The 18,736-nt window shown below is 50.1% G+C and overlaps 3 protein-coding genes across 5 annotated transcripts in view; 1 reads left to right on the top strand and 2 right to left on the bottom strand.

Annotated features, from left to right (window-relative positions):
* Nucleotides 1–4,030, top strand: part of Ccdc120 (coiled-coil domain containing 120) — an 18,099-nt gene extending 14,069 nt beyond the window's left edge. The window contains 5 exon segments of the mRNA XM_021187985.2: nucleotides 271–333; nucleotides 637–811; nucleotides 942–1,040; nucleotides 2,081–2,995; nucleotides 3,442–4,030. Of these exon segments, the coding sequence (XP_021043644.1) occupies nucleotides 271–333; nucleotides 637–811; nucleotides 942–1,040; nucleotides 2,081–2,995; nucleotides 3,442–3,556 (1,367 nt within the window). The 3' untranslated portion in view covers nucleotides 3,557–4,030.
* A 1,141-nt stretch (nucleotides 4,031–5,171) lies between these two features.
* On the bottom strand, nucleotides 5,172–7,692 carry Praf2 (PRA1 domain family member 2). Its single transcript, XM_021188294.1, has 3 exons — nucleotides 7,482–7,692; nucleotides 6,324–6,541; nucleotides 5,172–5,982 (listed from the first exon to the last, which is right to left on the bottom strand). The coding sequence occupies exons 1-3, from the start codon at nucleotides 7,658–7,660 to the stop codon at nucleotides 5,843–5,845; spliced, it is 537 nt and encodes a 178-aa protein (XP_021043953.1). The 5' UTR covers nucleotides 7,661–7,692; the 3' UTR covers nucleotides 5,172–5,842.
* Nucleotides 7,693–8,053: 361 nt separating this feature from the next.
* On the bottom strand, nucleotides 8,054–13,716 carry Wdr45 (WD repeat domain 45). 3 transcript variants are annotated; one of them, XM_021187988.1, is made up of 11 exons: nucleotides 13,560–13,716; nucleotides 12,086–12,153; nucleotides 11,908–11,982; nucleotides 11,715–11,819; nucleotides 10,236–10,341; nucleotides 9,980–10,074; nucleotides 9,472–9,551; nucleotides 9,146–9,354; nucleotides 8,961–9,062; nucleotides 8,739–8,884; nucleotides 8,054–8,490 (listed from the first exon to the last, which is right to left on the bottom strand). In XM_021187988.1, exons 2-11 carry the CDS (start codon nucleotides 12,138–12,140, stop codon nucleotides 8,381–8,383), a joined length of 1,083 nt encoding a protein of 360 aa, XP_021043647.1. In that variant the 5' UTR covers nucleotides 12,141–12,153; nucleotides 13,560–13,716; the 3' UTR covers nucleotides 8,054–8,380. The 3 variants fall into 3 exon arrangements, with proteins under 3 accessions (XP_021043647.1, XP_021043646.1, XP_029390051.1); XM_021187987.2 differs by having other exon boundaries at nucleotides 8,055–8,490; nucleotides 12,086–12,157; XM_029534191.1 differs by lacking the exon at nucleotides 13,560–13,716 and adding an exon at nucleotides 12,253–12,292 and having other exon boundaries at nucleotides 8,055–8,490; nucleotides 12,086–12,157.
* Between the last annotated feature and the right edge of the window lie 5,020 nt (nucleotides 13,717–18,736).

Raw genomic sequence — 18,736 nt, 5'->3', positions numbered from 1 at the left:
CACACACACACACACACACTCACACACACACGCCACACACCACACACACACACACCACACCACACACACACACACACATACCACACTACTTCATGAAACCTCTTAGGTTGCTGGGATTATACACCTGTGTCTGGTGAATATCGGTCCTTGGGCAGGGTCCTAGTCAGTAGTCATTAGGCAGGCTACACAGAGGTGCCTCTATCCAGTGGTGTAAGGGCATGGGACCCAGACCTTGACTAATGGGTTGCTTCTCCATTTCTCACCCTGTAGAGGATGTAGTTCTGCACTCGGAGAGCAGCTCCCTCTCAGAGTCGGGGGCCAGCCATGATAATGGTGAGAACCATCCCTGTTAAACCTGTGTTCAGCCCCCTCCTTTGTCCTCTCAGAATATCCTGTTTTGTTCAGCCCCTCCTACTGTAGCTCCCTTTTAGCCATGTCCTATGTTCCTATGTGTCCTTAGTTTCTCCTGTCATGGCCTCCTCTCCCCCAGCCCCTACAGGTTGGCCTCTGCACTACCTTTTTTGCCCTGCTTCATCCCTTAGCTTGCTGATCTCTCTCCCAGCACATGCCTTTAAGCCTGCCCTGCCCCTTCTGGGCTCTCTCATTGAATTTGACCCTATTTTTTCTCCTACACAGAGGAGCCTCATAGCTGCTTCCCTCTAACGGAGCGCCCCTCACCCCCAAAAGCGTGGGACCAGTTTCGGGCAGTATCTGGGGGGAGCCCCGAGCGACGCGCCCCATGGAAACCTCCACCATCAGATATTTATGGGGACCTGAAGAGCCGGCGCAACTCTGTGGCCAGCCCCACCAGGTAAAGAGGAACCTGCTTTCCCCTTTCCCGGGACCAGAAGTGGGATTCTGAGCCTGGGTTGGCAGGAGGGCCTACTGGTGGGTCCAGTTTCTAACCTGGGTCCCGATGTGGGCCTGCCATCTCTGTCTAGCCCCACACGCTCGCTGCCCAGGAGTGCCTCCAGTTTTGAGGGGCGAAGTGTGCCTGCCACCCCTGTCCTCACCCGGGGCAGTGGCCCCCGGCTCTGCAAGTAAGGGGATACTTGAGGGTGGGTCTGAATATCAGAGAAGAACTTTAGTTCTGACTTTAGATGGTGACTACCAAGAGATGTGGGACATGGGCAGCTAGCCTTTGAAACCGAAGTAGGAATTGCAGGCAGAGGTGGGAAAGCGCGGGCTTTCCTGTCTTCTCTTGGATAAGCCATTTTCTTTCTCTGAATCTTTGTCTCCTCATTTGTGGAGTGTAATATCTGCCTTTGAAAGACACAGGTACAGTGCATGTTGGGTAGCATGTACCAAATGCCTCTTGTATGCTTAGAATCGATAGTGTTCGTGGTGGGTAGTAACTCCTTCACTCACCCTAAGATTGCCTTGAGGACGTGTGATTACTTGCATTTTATAAATGTAGAAACTGAAGCAGAGAAAGGGTAGTTAAGTCAGCTGCGAGCAAACCGAAGTTCTGATGTTTGAACCCACGGACATTTTTTTGAATCTAGTGTCAGCCTCAAAGCACTGGACTGTAATGGTTCTTAAATGCTTAAATGTCGATTTTTCCCATGCTGTGAACAGAAGCCTTGTGTTTTGGGGGGCCTCCATTCTGTGCATGGTGCTATAATTGTTTGGGAATGGTTCATAGACATGGTGGGTTAGAATTCAGCAAGACCTTTAATCCCAGGCATAAGGCCTAGGACTTCCTTCGGGAGGCAGCAAGGAGCCATAAGGATAACCTTAGCGGGAGACTAGGAGCCCCTGGCTAACAGAACAGTGCCTGGGTGTCCCCTTCCTTAGCTAATGCTTCCTTTCCAGAAACATTTGCATAACCCTAAGAGCGCATACCCCATTCCTGTGTACATTTTCACGCCCTGTGCCCCAGCTTTCCTGTGCGGGAGCAAACCCCACTGGCCCATTTCATTATCTGCACTACTTAGCAGCTACAGGAACACAACTTCTAATACTGGTCCCATTTTCGAGATAGTGGAGGCTCAGAAAGAGATGGGGCAGTCAGTCAGGGCACTCATCATCTGCCTTCTTTGTCTGACCCTGCCCGTGTTACCTCACCTCTGCTCTCCAGACCCGAAGGCCTCCATTCTCGCCAGTGGTCCGGTAGTCAGGACTCCCAGATGGGCTTTCCTCGGCCTGACCCTGCTTCGGATCGGGCCTCCCTCTTCGCAGCTCGTACCCGCCGCAGCAATAGCTCTGAGGCCCTGCTGGTGGACCGCGCAGCTGCTGGCGGAGCTGGATCTCCACCTGCTCCGCTGGCTCCCCCTGCTGCTGGTCCCCCAGTTTGCAAGAGCAGTGAGGTGCTGTATGAGCGCCCTCCACCAGTCCCTTCCTTCTCTTCCCGTACCACTGGCCCCCCAGACCCTCCTCGGGCTGCCAGGCCTAGCTCAGCTGCCCCCGCATCCCGTGGCGCCCCCCGGCTCCCACCTGTGTGTGGAGACTTCCTCTTGGACTATCCATTGGACCGAGGCTTGCCCCGCGGTAGTGGCGGGGCAGGTTGGGGGGAGCTGCTGCCTGCTCCTGAGGTCCCAGGACCCCTTTCCCGCAGAGATGGGCTCCTTGCCATGCTCCCAGGTCCTCCACCCATATATGCAGCTGATGGCAGCAGCCCCCTCCTCCGCAGCAAGGACCCCAACACCCGTGTCATCCGTTCTAAGCCCTGTGGCTTGCCCCCAGAAGCTGTGGAGGGTCTGGAAGTGCATCCAAACCCATTACTCTGGATGCCCCCACCCACTCGGATACCTCCAGCTGGTGATCGAGGCGGCCACAAGAACCTTGCCTTGGAGGGGCTGCGGGACTGGTACATCCGGAACTCGGGACTGGCGGTTGGTCCCCAGCGCAGGCCAATGCTCCCGCACGTGGGGCCAACACACACCCCCTTCCTCCATGCCCGCTGCTATGAGGTGGGCCAGTCACTCTATGGCCCTCCCAGCCAGGCACCGCTCCCGCACTCCAGGAGTTTTACAGCGCCCCCTGTCTCTGGCAGGTATGGGGGTGCTTTTACTGATGGGTAGGGGTATTGATTCAGATGCTAAAAGTATCCTGACCGGGGAGCAGGGACCACAGGCAATGAGCTATAGTTGCTATCAGACATAATTTACATTAGTCCTTGGGGTCCTGGTGAGGAGGATCTTGGGTATTGGTAGCAGTTCTTTCCCAAGCTTTAGAAGGGGTTTTCTATTCTCCCTAGTGTGTGGCAGCTGGCAGTGAGCCTTGAAGTCCGGGTGATGGGAGGAAGGGACTTGTGCTGTCCCTGGCTTTCTCTTCCAAGCTTACCCCATGCTTGAGACCCTGAAGGTGCTGTCCTGTACCTGTCTCCACCTCTTTAACAGCTTCTTTTCCTCTCTGTGTGTGTGTCCTCTCTGTCTTTTCCTCTCTCACCTTGTCTTCCCTACCTGTCTTCCGGATTCCTGCTGTCCTTCCTTTCTAAAGATACTACACGGATTTCCTGTATCCCCCGGAGCTGAGCGCTCGTTTAAGTGACCTGACGCTAGAGGGGGAGCAGTCTTCCAGTTCTGATACCCAGACCCCAGGGACACTGGTCTGACCCTAAGCCCTGTGTTGGTCTGGACAAACTCCAGTCTGAGGAGCACACAGTCAACCTCGCTGAGCCCTGAGATGTGGTTGCTTTTGGTCCTGAGGGACAATTGCCTGATCTCACAGGACCCCTGGCTTCTTTTTGGCCCAGGAAGATGTCTGATACCCCTGCTTCTCTTCTCATCCTGTGCTGGGGGAACTGAAGGGCCCCAGCTAGCTTCAAAGAGGGGGATAATGGTGTGGGGACTCTGCCCCTGCCTCCATTTCTGTTTACAGTTGTGATTTAGTATTCTGTCGTTGCCCAACACTAGGTGTTTTATAAAAGGGAAACTGTGAGCTCATTCCTGGTTGGGTTCATTCCTGTCCCCATGCCCAGCCTGTTCCATTCCAGAGCCACGTCCCTGCCTCAACAAAATGGACCATATAGAGTCTCTGGACTGGGGGAACACTGGGAACAGAGAACTCCCTGCCTCCTCCCGCTAGAGTCTTCGAGCAGGTGAGCAGCGGGCTTCTGTCCACATTTGGAAGGATGGAAGTCTAAGTGGGGGTACCCGAAGGAGCTATGTCTCTGTCTCTGCCCTTAGCCTCTGTGCTGACCTTCCCCAATTAGAAGGCCATATAAGAGGTTGTCAAGAAACAGAGCCATTTGAGTATGTTGCATCCTGGGATGCTGCAGTGGTTAAACCTGGCAACTAGTACATGCCAGTAAAACCCTCAGGTGACATCTGGCCATGGGTCGCAGGCCACATCATGTCCTCCTTGGCATTCCTTCTATTTACCACTTTTTAAATAAATCCACATAAGCTGTGTTTTCTATATTGTCTGTGACTTTCTGGAGCTGGGGGTTCCCCTGCCCCCTTTACCTGGTGTTTAAATTTTTCTTTTTGTACCAATGGATCTGGGCCCAAGATACTACTCACACTGGAAGGGGATTTCTATAATAAATGTATAAACTGAACTTGATTGAGTCTGTGTCTGCTTTACACCTCTAGTTAAGTCAGTGTGTGTGTGTGTGTGTGTGTGTGTGTGTGTGTGTGTGTGTATGTATAGGAATGACTGACCAGGACCAGGAGTGTGTAGCCCTAGCTTGCCTGGAACTCTGGAACTTACTATGCCCTTGTACTCACTGGCCTTGTACTCAGAGATCCACCTGTAGTGAATAAAGGACATGTACAATTATGCCCAGCCAGAAAAAAAATATGGCAAGAAAACCAACTGGAAATAACTTATAATAATGCCATGTTACCTTGAAGTAGATTGTATATAGCCAGGGCTGGCCACAACTCGTAGTCCTCCTGCCTCAGCCTCCCCAGAGCTGGAATTACATGTACCACCATGCCCCGCTGTCATGTTTTGACTTCCCTCACTTTGTGAGATGGGGCAGCTTCTTTGCCTCCCTGCGCTTATATCCCTAGCCCACTTAGAACAAGAGACAATCCAAGATGATAGTACACATTTGTGTATCCCTCTGTTTTAACTAGCTCAGAAGCAGCAGGTATGGGGACCATAGCAGTCACCATTTCAGCACCTATACATAAACCAGGTCAGGTAGTGTCCAGCAGGGCTGAAGACAGCCACTGGATTGTTCATTGAAAGGTACAAAGACTTCATACAGAAGGCCAAACTAGCTTGAGATTCAAAGGCTTTATTGTTGTAGCAACACTATTATATGTGCCCCTTTCCCAGTTGGGGCTATCCCTAACCAGCCCCACATGTTGGTCCTTGATACTGAGAACATTGTGAGGGAGGGAGAGAACCTCTTAACGGTTGGAGGGAGGCTATTGGGACTGCTGAGGGCAAGGGTCATCTGAGTTTAAGGGCTCAGTGTGGTCAGGGCTGAGGACACTTGGACTCATTAGGCTCAAGATTTGGCCAGGTCTTAACCTATATTCCAAGCTGTGTGGGGTTTGAAAAATCTTTAGAGCTCAAGATTTGAGAATGTCCTGCCTTAGGGCCTAGCTTTGAAGTATGGAAGACTAGTGAGTCCCACATTTGGGTCAGAGGAGTATCTTGGGGTCCAGTTTGGGGTCCACAGATGCTCTGGCTTAAAAATCCAGTTTCAAGGCTGGAAGTAGGTGACTGAGTCTCAAATTCAGGACCGAGGAAGACTTTGGTCCCTAGGTAACAGGGGCTAGAGGCTAAGAGATGACTAGTTTGGGGCTGCTGTGATCAATCACAGGTGTCTTTTTTGGCCAGGCCAGAGGACTCAAGGCGCCTATTTTAATGGCTAGGAAAAGGTTTGGTCTTGGGTATGGGGTGGGGGGTCCTCTAGATCCAGGGTGTAGATGCCAAGGTTCTAGGATCCAGCTTCCTGCTCTTGTCCCAGTGCCTCTAGAAGCAATCCCATTGGCGTCCGCTTTAGACCGATGCTCTCAATCTTGTTCTCAATCTTGTTTTTAAGGTTTCTCAGGCGCAGTGAAGCATGCAGCAGGATCACTGTAGGCGATACCAAGAAATGGGGAATTCACTCAGAGGCAGGCTAATGGAGTGGTGAGTTCTCAAAGCCTGCTGGGAGGGGGGGGGATGTGGCCAGGAAGGACATCCCAGTAAATTGGGACTTGGACAGTTTAAGGCACTTAACCCTGGAAGCCCCACAAATGTAAATAGAGGGATGCTCCTGGAGGAGCAAAGCCAAGGAAGACACACTTAATGGAAACATGTCTGTCCTCCAGGGTTTCTAGTCCTCTCTTAGTTCAGAACCCAGTGCCAGGCAGGCCTGATGTTCAAGCATGAGCTGGCCATCTTCCCCAGCTCTAGCAGGGAGAGTCGAGACTCACAAAGCACAGGCGCTGTGATGCAGAGCAGGAAGGTGAAGGCGCCACCCACGGCCCAGAGAATGAAGAAGCTAATGGCAAGTACTGCAGCCAGGCAGGCAGCAGGGTGGCTGCGACGGCAGCGGCGCACAGCTGCACGGGTTTCAGCAGCCCACACCAGCACCCCGAGGGCCACCACCACTACCAGTGCGCTCAGGAGGGTGTGCAGCGGACGAATGTACCTGCAGGAACAAGAGGACTCAGCTAGCCTCACTGTACAGCCAATCTGGATCCCAAGAGTTTTGTCCCCTGTCATCCCGGCATAGTCTCACCAGGCCCATCTCCACCCCAGCAATTCCTGTGGGCTCTCAATTCCTCCTTGGTACTACAATCCTACCAGACCCTCACTTCCTGCTAGAGGTCCTAGGCTGCCAACACTTCTCTGGTCTTTGACATTTGACCTGCAGGATTTCTTTCTGGTATTCCTACATCTGCTCCCACATTCCTCTACTTTGACTTTACCCTGGCAGATCCCCCATCCGGGCCTGCAGTCAGACGTAGGCACCTTCCAGGTGTCATCTCCTTCCAAAGCCCCTCCCCCCACTACCCTTTTTTGGATAGAGCCACCCTCCCCCAGTTGCTTGGTTTCAGTCCCACTCTTACAACCCTGCCCAAGTCCCTCTTCTAGATCGTCTGTTTGGCCGCAAGCTTCTCAAGTCTAGGTCTTCCCTCTGGGCCCAATATGAGCAGCTTCTCTACAAGCTCCCTTCCCAAACCCTGACTTTACTACACCTCCACCTCTGTATTAACCTTCCAGGGCTCGCCTAATCTGCCCTATCACTCATATCGCTGAACCTCTTAGGTACTCTCACATCCCCTTAGCTTCCTTAAGTCCAGAGTCCACTTCCCAGCCCACATTCCACCTCAGCCCTCCTCCCTTTTCTACCCAAGTCCTGTGTCTTTCCTCTAGACACCTCCCCCATCCCACCTCCATGACCCTCCTTATAACAAAGATCTGCTTCCCTCTAAATTTTCCACCCATGCCCCCCAGACCTTAATATTCTCCCGAACTCACACTAAGCAGTCTAGCATTTCCCTTAGATCCCCCTTCTCCTCAAAGACCCGCAAGTCCACCCTGCGTCCCGCTAGTATCTTCAGCCAATCGCTACCTCCCTCCCTCACCCGGCCAGCGCAAGACTGATGCCAAAGCAGAGAAGGTAATTGGTTTGGTAGTAGAGGAGGTTGTTGATGACGCGGTGACACCATCGCTGTGGATCGCCCGGATCAGGAGCCGCCAGACGCGCAGACCCCAGGACAAAGTCGTCTAGGGCGCGCAGCGGTGGCAGCCGCACCTCCGACATCCTGCGGGTTGCTGGACCAGCCCGAAGGGCGGCGAGACTACAACACCCAGTTATCACTCACAGCACCGCGAGGCACATTGGGAAATGGAGTCTAGGGAGCTGCCGACTAGCAACGTATGCATACTGCGCAGCTGCAAACATGAATTTGACCAGAAACTATCAACTCCGGTAGCAAAGACTGCTGGGAAACCAAGTGTCGCCACGCGGCGAGCAGCTCAAAACTCGAACTTCTCTTTACTCCTGGGCGGGGCACCACGCCGGACAGTGCAGGCTGTGGTTGACTCAACAATGAACAAGCTAAAAATAGGAAGTTAGATCCCAAGCTTGTTTCCACTTCCCCACAGGATCCTAGAAGGTCACACTGCTCCTGGAAAAGCATGCCCCACCCTTGAGGTCAAGTCATAAATGCCACTCAAAGGCCTTTTATTCATATACATCACAGAGACTCTCTCCTGGTAACCACATTTTTTAAATCCTTAGGTTGGATTAGTACAATCCCTTTGGGTCCCTGGTGTTTTCCAGGGACTGATTGGCTGTCCTCTGGCCTTTAGCACTTCAGTCACAATAAGTGCTCGTGGACTCGAGCTGTTTATTTAGACACAGCTGTGTGTGATGCAGAGTGAAAGGCTCATTTATGCTTGCTGGCTGGTTCAACACCCTCAAGACTCAGTTCGGCCGGCCATGGCTACTGTAGGTTCCTAGTACGGCTGCCAGGACGCTTTAAAAGTCATCGTCATCACAGATGTCAAGGTACACGTCAAAGGCCTCTCTGTTGCAGTTTCCATCAGGAGTGAAGACATATTTGTGGAAGGTCCCATCTACGCAGATGGCTGGGGGGGGGGGGGGGCGGGGGTTGAGGTGTTGTGAAAGGTTAGGTGCCCAGCCACATACCCCAATTCTCTCGGGTGTCCCACTGGGGCTAACGGTCTAACTCCAGGCCCCAGCCCAAGTGCCACACCCCTTACTAATGACGTCATGTTCCAGTTTCCTCCAGCTCTGATAGCCCTTAAATTCTTTTAGGGGCCCTGTAATCCTTTACCCACTTAGTACCACAAATCAAGGGGCTGCTGTCACTTACCGATTACAGAATTGACATTCTTGGAAGTATTTCGACCAAAGGCGCAGATGCAGGCTGACTCAGCAGGCACAGTAAAGCTGGCCAGGCTCCACTGGGAGTCCACATATTGCCCAATCATAGGTCCCACTTTGCCCACACGAGCCAGCCTGTAGGCGGCATTTGGTAAGTCCAGGTATGGCACATGGCCAGAGGGACTGGGATAAGAGGGGTGAAGATACTCACGCAGAGCGGCGGTTAAGGCGGGTGTCTTTAAGAGCAAAGATATGGACAGTGCCCTTGTCACTGGAAGCACAGAGGAAGGAGGAGTCATGGCTGAAGTTAATGCTGCAAGACAGAGCCGTAATGACGTCCACCATGATGACTTGTGCTGAAAGATAAGCAACCCACCACACACATCCTGTGCTCACCAGTACAGGGTGGCAGGGTCAGTGCCTCTTCGAAGCTCTACCAGCTTTTCCTTGGATTGGGTATCAAAAAGACGAATAAGGGTGCCCTTCTGGGAGGCTGATGCCACTACAGTGCCTGGCTGGTTCAGGGACACACAGGCCACATCACTCTGATGTGCATTGATAGTGAATGGCGCTGATGAAGTACCAGGCTTTGTGCTTGCGAGATCCTGGAGTAGGAGGGAGCAGATTGGGCTGGGGGGGGGGGCAGTAACGGAGGAGGGACCAGTGTTCCCAAAGAGAGGCAGTTCACCCAGCTCTCCACCCTTGCCCGCTGGCTGGCTCACCACAAGCTGCAGGCTTCCACACTTGTGTCCAGGAAACACAAGCAGCTGCTTCTCCAGGCTTGGGCAGAGGTCACACAGCCCTAAGTGGTGAGGATGAAGTGGGGATGGGCAGGTGAAGGAGAGGCCAGGGCAAGGCTGAGTCTCAGAATGGACAGAGCTGGATGAGGGAGGGCCAGATTTAACCCACTGTGGCATGGTACCCATAGCAACCTCACAGGGGTAAGGCTTTGCATTAAGCTCTGCTCGCCTGTCTGAACAGATCCTAAGCTGCTAGGAGATCCTTGGAGGCCCAGGGCTCATGGACACACCTACCCACTTTCTCAATGAATGCTTTCTGCTGTCATGTGAGGCAGGACTGGGGCAGGGAAGAAGAACTGACTGTGGGACTGAAAGGACACACAAAGCCTCTCCCCCAGCACATCAGGATGTGTCCCTCCTCTTAGCTCCTCCTCTCCTCGTCTCTTCCACAGCCTCACATCCTTACACCAGCATATCTGGGTCTTCTCACCCTTGGGGTTGTCCCGAGTGTCAAACTCAAACAGCTTTCTTGGACTGTCAGGGAAGGAGTACACATAGATGCGGTTCCTCAGCACAATCACAATCCTGGAGACATCACACATAACACAGAGGGTCATAAGGACGGGGCAACTGCCAGGGAGGTGAGGAGGCAGTGGCGGTGGCAGGGAGTGGAGGGCGGGAGGTTACCTTATTTGTTGTGGGAACTTCCTGCCCCCGCCCCTGTCCCCAGTCTTCATCAAGCTCACTTGTCATGGCGCATGCGCACAGCCAGCACTGGCTTGGTGAAGGTGAACTCCAGCACCAGTTTGTCCTTGGAGTCCTTGCCTTCTCGGGCATCGTCCCAGATCAGCACTGCCAGGCAGATGGGTGGGTTGGCAAGACCAAAGTTTAGGGCAACAGGCAGACTGGGTGCTCACTCCTGTTCCTCATGGGATCTCAACCACTTGCTTCAGCTTTCACCAAATATTCAGTGTGTGCTTCATACCACATGAACACTTGTGGACCAGATCTCTCATAAAGCACATTCTAGAACAGCTATATTACTTGGAGGTAAGTAAATCAAGGCTCAAATGAGCTGAATGTGGTCAAGAACCTTACAGCAACACAAGAACAACCAGTTACAGGATTGGTACTCAGGCCTACTTCAGTCTTCAGAATCCAATCTATACCCTCAGGAGATTTCTGTGATGAATTCTAGGGTTCTGTGATTCACCCAGGACAAATCTTGCCAGATATTGGTGGGGTCAATATGAAAACAAAAAGCCCTTAAAACAAGATGGCACTTGAGACTCAAACCAAGAGGGCATAAGAGAGACAGTTCCAAGTTTTGAATGCCTAGTAACTGTGTAATCTTGGGTAAGTCTATTAACTGAGCCACAGTTTTCTCATCAATAAAAATGAGGACAAGGAGGCCAGAGTATGGCTTAGTGACAGAACATGTGCAAAGGCCTGGGTTCCATCCACAGCATGAAAAGGGAGAGCGGCTAACAGTATTTCCCACCACCCAGAATGAACCAGGGATGGTGAGGAACATCTTTTAATCCCAGCAGGTAGAGGCAGGAAGACCTCTGTGAGTTTGCATTCAGCCTGGTTCATGTAGTAAGTTCCAGGACAGTCAGGACTATGGAGAAAGACCCTGTCTCAAAAAGCCCCACATCACCAAAAAAGAAAAAAGAAAATCCTCACAAACTAAATGAGCTAATATATAAAGTCTGGTGTGACGGCCTGAGGCTGTAACTCTGGCTCTTGGGAGATAGACCAATTCAAGGTCATACCTGGCTACACAAGACCTTGTCTCAAATTAAGATATGCTTGTGTGCAAAGTACTTAGAATAACTAATAGGCTCCCAGTAAGTGCCCCATTGGTAAGAACCAGGCAAATAGGAGACAGGCAATAAGTGGTTTTGCTGTTTGATAGTGCAGGGATGGGACAGGGGCCTGGACAGACCAGGCAAGTGTTCTATCACTGAGCTATACCTCCAGCCCCAGTAGCACTCTGTGAGTTTGAGACCAGCCTGGTCTAGAAAGAACTAGACAGTGAGACCCTGCCTCAAGAAAATACTGAAGAGACCAAAGGTTTTAAGCTATAAGACTCTCGACTTCCAAACTGTGCCTTACTGTGGGACTCAGAGGCACTGAGGACTTTATCTGCCATGCCCTCAGGGTGTATGTGGGAAGGGAGGAATTTGAGGAATCTGGGTCAAGTACAGGATGAAAGCGCTTACCGGAGATCTCGGAGAACTTGGGGCTGCTCCCACCGCCCACCAAGGCCAGCAGGTTGGATCGGTGCAGCATCTCTACCAGGCCCACGCTGCCTACCTGCTCGTGGTCTGGACAGGGACCAGGGTGTCAGGAGAGGTCCATGCCAATGTACATATCAGCACTTCTGCCCACTGCCCCACCACTACAGCCACTCACCAAGATGCCCCTTCTCCATCAGTGGTTCTACATTGTAGATCCGTACACCTGTCTCCATGGCGCAGCAAAAGCAGCCTGGGGATGGAAGAAATCAGTCTGACTCCCGTATTCTGGGGCTCCCAGTCATCCCTGACCCTTCTCTTCCTTCTTTCCCACAGAGACACAATCATAAGCTTACTTTGGTCTTGGTTGAAATGTAGGCTGGTCACACCTCGAAGTGGCTGCTGAGTCATGATTCAGGACTACCTTCCTAGGCACAAGAAAAGACAGCATTGTGAAGAGTTCCCCAGTGTCCTCTCTGAGGTCCTACAACTTCTGTCCCCCAAATGATTTCTTCTTCCTCACCACTTGGTCTATTTTGTTTTGAGATAGGGTCTTGCTATGTATCCCTGGCTGTCCTGGTACTCCCTATGTAGCACAGGCTGGCCTTCAATTCCCAGCAGTCCTCCAGCCTCCACTTCCTGAGGGATGGGATTATAGGCGTGTGCCACCACGCCTGGCTTCCTCCCCATTTTGATACTTTTCTTTGCCAGACTGTAAAAAACAAAAACAAGTGGAGGATACCTCAGAGGACCTGTTTAAACCAAGAGCACAGGCAAAATGTATCCCAGCCTACAATGACAAAAGACTCACAACGGCCACAAACACCAAGCCCGTACTGAACCCATCAGGAAGTAATTGGGTAGGGGATATCCCATGGTACCTCCTCCTCCCTCCCAGCCATTCTTAGCTCTAATGTCTGATATGACCCCAAACCTCTCTACAAGCTTTTCATCTTCACACCGGCACCCAACTCCACCTGTCAGTAGATAGTGGAACAAGAGCTAAGGATTCCTGCATCTTCACGAGGTGGCTGAGAGTGGCCCATCACCCACAGAACTCCCCTCCCCAAGACCTAACTTTATCTGGAGGTTTATTTGCCTCCGGGGCATCTCATTTACATCCTCCCATGCAGCAAACTTTCCCCAAAACCTTCTCTCATATGGCCAACTCTGATCACAAAGGCAAGCCTGAGAACCCCCTCCACTCCCTCTACTTAAGTCCTAAAGACCAATGCACACCCTACCCTACACCGGAGGCATTCCCCTGACATTCCAAATTCTCCACATTTGACACATTCTATTCCCTATACTCTCTACCCACAATTCCTGAGCTACTCATGAACCCCCTCCCCCTAAAATTTGTCCCTTTTGTCTCCATGGTATCTCTTGAAGGTTCTGCCCTAGAGCACAGCTATTCCCACCCCCCCACCCCCAAAAAACAAATCCTGCCTAGGAAAACCTCAACCTACCAATGTCGCTGCTCTGACTCCCTGCCCTAAACACTCCTGCCCTAAAAACCTCATCCTTTTTTCAAATCCCTCTCTTCTGGCACACCTATCAGCTAAGATCGCAAATCTACTTTTCTGGTGTAAAACTTGGGTCTTGCTTCTACATGAGCCGTACTCTGGAGACCACTAGCTTCCAAAAGCCCTTTTTAAATCTCGGATCCAAATGCCTACACTAACTTAGATTCCAAATGGAAACGCCTCACCCTCTCCCAAAAGTCACGATCCTTTCCATGACAGCACAGACTCAAGCCCCCATATACCCAGCCAGCCATCACCAGTCAAGACCTCTAGTAGAAACACCCAACCCATGACCGTGACCAACCCTTGGATCTTGCTCCAGATGCACGTCGCCTTGGCCGACTTGATCACCCCTCCCTGACCCCTGTTCTAGCCGTTGGTGCCGCTTGCGGCACAAATTTCTGACCTCCCGGGCTTTGGTGCCCGGCTCTGCTGTTTACATCAGGTCTTACTTCCGGAGGCGGGAGTCTGTGACCGGAAGTGGCTCATTCTGGGCGGAGAGTCCAGCCATGGCTCTTCTCACCCACTTGGCGGACCTGTGGAGCATCCCGAGCAGTAGTAGAGTCCTCCGAGGGAAGTTCCGGAAAGAGAAAGAGGGCGGATTAGGGGACTGGAGGCACAAAAGACTGCCTAAAGGCAGGAGTATCTGAGGGAACCCGGGAGAGGGCTTGCCCCTCCCTAAACGGAAGCCGGCCAAGCATTGAACTCGTTAACTCACAGAGAGATAGAGGGGTAAACCTCCCAGGCTAACGAGTCCTCTGAGTTGGGCTAGAGTGGCTGTCAATGTTTGTTTACCTTGTGGCTCTGGACTCTCCTGGCTGGGAGAAAAAAGATCTTGACAGTTGAGATCGTCTTGGGTAGGGGAAAGATAAGAGTGGAATTTGACTTTCTTTTCCCCACCCTATTCCTAGCCCTTTACAAAAATACCTTTTTACGATAAAACATGTGAGTGCTCTGGGCGTGATTGCTTACACACCTGTAGGCATGGTAGTTAGCAAGGAAGAGGGAAGAGGAACAGTGGAGGTTGTCGTGGGCTATAGGAGGGCCTGTCTTTTAACAAAAGGTACTAACGGAGAATGCTTACATGGAAACCCCAAAGGCCCCAAATTGCACATTGGGGATATTAGAGTTTTGAGGTAAGGGCAATGTGCACGACAGTTGTGAGAAATAATAAACGAGTTGGTACTGGTTGTTGAAACAGGATCGGAGGTTTTGTGCCATCCTGGGTTTCAAAAAAAAAAAAGTCAATAAAAGGAAAAGGAGAATGGAGAACTACCTTGCATTTACCATAATCAGGGCCACAATAGTTAACGCTCTGTTTCTGTCTTTATTTATTTATTTTGTTTTTTTCGAGACTGGGTTCCTTTGTGTATCCCTGGCTGTCCTGGAACTCACTCTGTAGACCAGGCTGGCCTCGAACTCAGAAATCTGCCTGCTTCTGCAGGGATTAAAGGTGAGCACCACCACCACCCGGCTGTCTTTATTTATTTATTTTAATTTGTTGTTGTTGTTGTATTTTTCGAGACAGGGTTTCTCTGTATAGTCCTGGCTGTCCTGGAACTCACTCTTTAGACCAGGCTGGCCTCGAACGCAGAAATCCTCCTGCCTCTGCCTCCCAAATGCTGGGATTAAAGGCGTATGCCACCACTGCTCGGCTTGTGTTCATTTTTAATGCCGTATTTTGTTTATTCTTTGGTTTTGTTTTATGTGCATTGGTGTTTTGCCTGCATGTATGTCTGTGTGAGGGTGTCAGGTGCCTTGGAACTGAGGTTACAGACAATTGTGAGCTGCCATGTGGGTGCTGGGAACTGAACCCGGGTCCTCTGGAAGTAGTAGACACTTTTTCTCCTTAAACAAATACAGTGTATTATCCTTTACTGTTTTTTCTTTTCTTTTTTTTAAAGATTTTATTTATTATATGTGAGTACACTGTAGCTGTCTTCAGACACTCCAGAAGAGGGCATCAGATTTCGTTACGGATGGCTGTGAGCGGCCATGTGGTTGCTTGGGATTTGAATTCAGGACCTTTGGAAGAGCAGTCGTGCTGAGCCATCTCATCAGCCCCTGTTTTTTTATTTTCTTTTTGGCACAGGCTAGACCCAAACTCTGTGCAGCACAGAATTGAGATTTACAGGGAGACAGGTGCCCATATAACAACTAACCAGATCTGACCTGCGTAGCTTCCAAGATCAAGCCAGATTGGGCAGTACAGGATGACATGGCCATAGATTGTTATGACTTCCTATGGTTTTGATGCTGTTTGATTGTAGTTTTGATCCTGGCTGGCCTGGAACTCACTTTATAGACCAGGTTGGACTTGAAAAGACAGAGACTCACTTGCCTCTGCCTTCCCCCAAAATAAGAGTCAGTAGCAAGAAAGTGTCTCAGTGATGTTGGGCCGCTACTGTACCATTCTTTTTTTTGTTTTTGTTTTTGTTTTTTTTGTTTTGTTCTTCGAGACAGGGTTTCTCTGTATAGCCCTGGCTGTCTTGGAACTCGCTGTAGACCAGGCTGGCCTCAAACTCAGAAATCCACCTGCCTCTGCCTCCCAAGTGCTGGGATTAAAGGCGTGCGTCACCACGCCCGGCCTTTCCTGCTTTTATAACCACGTGTGATACAGATCTTTAGGATACATTTTGAGTGTCTGTTTTGTTTGCATGTATGTCTGGGCACCACGTACACTACATGCTCGAGGAGAGTGTCAGAACTCTGGGAGTTCCGGGCCACTTTGCCTATATAGTGAGCCAGCCAGGGATACACAGTGACACCTCATTTCAAACAAACAAAACCAACAAAAATCTGTTAAATAATTAAGCTGATGGGAAGGAGCCCAGAGCTGGTGGAGCTCAGGCCCTATGAATTTGTGGCTTACTGTACAGAAAGAAAGTCGGACAGGAGAAATTTTGCTTAAATTGGAGTGTCATATCTTCTCGAAAGAATGTTTTAAGGATCTGGGCGTGGTGGCACACGCCTTTAATCCCAGCACTTGGGAGGCAGAGGCAGGTGGATTTCTGAGTTCGAGGCCAGCCTGGTCTACAGAGTTAGTTTCAGGACAGCTAGGACTGCACAGAGAAACCCTGTCTTAAACAAACAAAAACAAACAAACAAACAAAAACCTCCTAGCCAGTGCCACTTCTTTTATGGTCATCTATTTACTTATTTATCTACATTTTACATAGTTGTTAACATTGAGAAATCATGGAGGAGTTTTCTTTGGGCCCAAAATCATGACAATCATCCTGCCTCAGTCCCCTAAGTGTTAGAATCACAGGCTTGAGTGTCTGAACACAGAAATGTTCTGACACAGAAACTATAAAGCAGTGCTTCTCAACTTGTGGGTCACAACCCTTTGGTAAAACTTTTTTTTTTTTTTTGGTTTTTCGAGACAGGGTTTCTCTGTGTAGCCCCGGCTGTTCTGGAACTCACTCTGTAGACTAGGCTGGCCTCGATTAAAGGAGTGCGCCACCACGCCTGACCTAAGGCACCGTTTTTATTTTAATGTGGCACAATGTGCCAAAACCAACATTTTGGCCTCTCCTCCTGCCAGCAGAGGGCGCGCAGCCAGTAGCGGCTGGAACTCTGGGAGTTTAATCCTATAAAGAAGGGGCCAATTTAGCCAACCCGGGGAGAGCAATCTTGCTTCCACAGTGGAAAGAACTAGCGATGCTTGCTCCTCCACATAGCACACATAGCAGGAGTGGCTTATCCTTTCAGCATCGGAGGCAGAGAGGCTAAAGTGGATTGTCACAAGTTCCAGGCTCAGAGGAAAAGGAAGATTATCAGGGAACCTGAGCATGGTGGCTCAAGCTGCAACCTCAGCGTCTGAGAGGTGGAAGTCAGAAGGGTCTAGAGTTCAAGATCAGCCTCAGTTGTATTGCAAGGGCTAGATGAGTTAGACTCAAATGAGATCCTGTTTTTGTTTTTGTTTTTTAAAATTTATTTATTTCATGTATATTATTGCTCTCTTCAGACACACCAGAAGATGGCATAAGATTCCATTACAGATGGTTGTGAGCCACCATGTGGTTGCTGGGATTTGAACTCAGGACCTCTGGANGAGCAGTCAGTGCTCTTAACTGCTAAGCCATCTCTCCAGCCCTTGTTTTTGTTTTTGTTTTTTGGTTTTTGTTTTTAAATAAAGGGTTGTTGGGCTGGAGAAATGGCTCAGTGATTAAGAGCACTGGCCACTCTATAGAGGGCTCAAGTTTCAGTCCCAGGACCAATGTATCTCCCAACTGACTGTGACTGCAGTTCCAAGGGGAATCTGTTGACTTCTTCTGACTTCTGGCACCAGGTATGCAAAGTTGTGCACAGTTGGGCATATACACTAAGCACCCATACACATTACATAATAAAGTAAAAGTTAAAATGGGCTACAGAGATGCATCAGTGGATAAAGTGCGTGGTGGGTAGGCATGAGAATCCGAGTTCAGATCCCAGCACGCATGTCAAACCTAGGCAGAGTCATGTCATAATCATGTCCAGCAGTGGAACATGGGGTGACAGGACAACCCCAGGTGCTTAGTGGCCCACCATCTAGCAGAAATGGCGAAGTTCAGGTCAAATGAGAGACCTTGTCTCAAACTAACAAAGTAGAGATCCAGGCATGATGGTACTAGCCTTATACTCTGGAAACAGAGGCAGACAGACCTCTGGGTTTTGAGCCTATCCAAGGCTACATAGTAGGACCCTGCCTCAAACAAACAAATAAAAACGATATATTAGGGCTGGGGAGATGGTTTAATGGTTAATAGCATTGGCTATTCTTTCAGAGGACCTAGGTTCTATTCCCAGTACCCATGTGTTGATTCACAGCTGTAATTTTAGTCTCAGGACATGTGATATCCTCTGCTGGTCTTTGGGGCTCTGCATGCATGTGGTACACGACACATATGCAGGCAAAACATTCATATACACAAAATGATTTTATATAATAAATATATATATATATATATATATATATATATATATATATATATATATATATATTTAAACCTATGTATGTTTGTGGTTGGAGAAACAGCTCACTCATTGGAACATTGGCTTTTATTCCAACAGACCTGGATTAGATTTCTAGAACCCACAGATCCTGGGTGTATTACTGGTGAGTCCTGCTTTGGGTAAAAAACAAGGAGGAGCCCAGTAGAAAGACTTTGTTTGCTTAGACATATGCCCATAGTCTGGCTTCTCCTGATCCCCTGTCTACTCTACCTCGTGCCTTTACTTCTCCCAGACCCCAGTTAAGGACTTCCTTTCCTACCTCCTTCTGACCTTTTGGTTAGGCCCTCCATCAGGGTACCCCCAAATGCCACAGCCAACACTAAAAATTCAGCTGGAGAAAGCCAGATAGTCCTCACTTCAATCCAACTCCATGATGGCAATTAGAGGTACCTCTTCAGATGCAGGGGGATGATGAACGGGACATCAGAATTGGCTAGACAGTTTAAAAAGGCCAAGGAAGAGTAAACGTCTCTCTCTCTC

The sequence above is a fragment of the Mus pahari genome, chromosome X (assembly GCF_900095145.1).
Source record: "Mus pahari chromosome X, PAHARI_EIJ_v1.1, whole genome shotgun sequence".
Lineage (NCBI taxonomy): Eukaryota > Metazoa > Chordata > Mammalia > Rodentia > Muridae > Mus > Mus pahari.
Note: the sequence above shows the minus strand (reverse complement) of the source record. Positions and strands in the feature narration are given on the sequence as shown.

What these genes read in the sequence shown, in the direction of transcription:
- Wdr45 (XM_021187988.1), bottom strand. Translation starts at nt 12,140, where the DNA reads ATGACTCAGCAGCCACTTCGAGGTGTGACCAGCCTACATTTCAACCAA. An exon ending in CACTCGGGACAACCCCAAGG is followed by an intron (nt 9,552 to 9,979) that starts GTGAGAAGACCC and finishes CTCACCACTTAG; the next exon opens with GGCTGTGTGACCTCTGCCCA. An exon ending in GTGGAAGCCTGCAGCTTGTG is followed by an intron (nt 9,355 to 9,471) that starts GTGAGCCAGCCA and finishes CTCCTACTCCAG; the next exon opens with GATCTCGCAAGCACAAAGCC.
- Praf2 (XM_021188294.1), bottom strand. Translation starts at nt 7,660, where the DNA reads ATGTCGGAGGTGCGGCTGCCACCGCTGCGCGCCCTAGACGACTTTGTC. An exon ending in ATCAGTCTTGCGCTGGCCGG is followed by an intron (nt 6,542 to 7,481) that starts GTGAGGGAGGGA and finishes TTGTTCCTGCAG; the next exon opens with GTACATTCGTCCGCTGCACA. An exon ending in CATCACAGCGCCTGTGCTTT is followed by an intron (nt 5,983 to 6,323) that starts GTGAGTCTCGAC and finishes TATCGCCTACAG; the next exon opens with TGATCCTGCTGCATGCTTCA.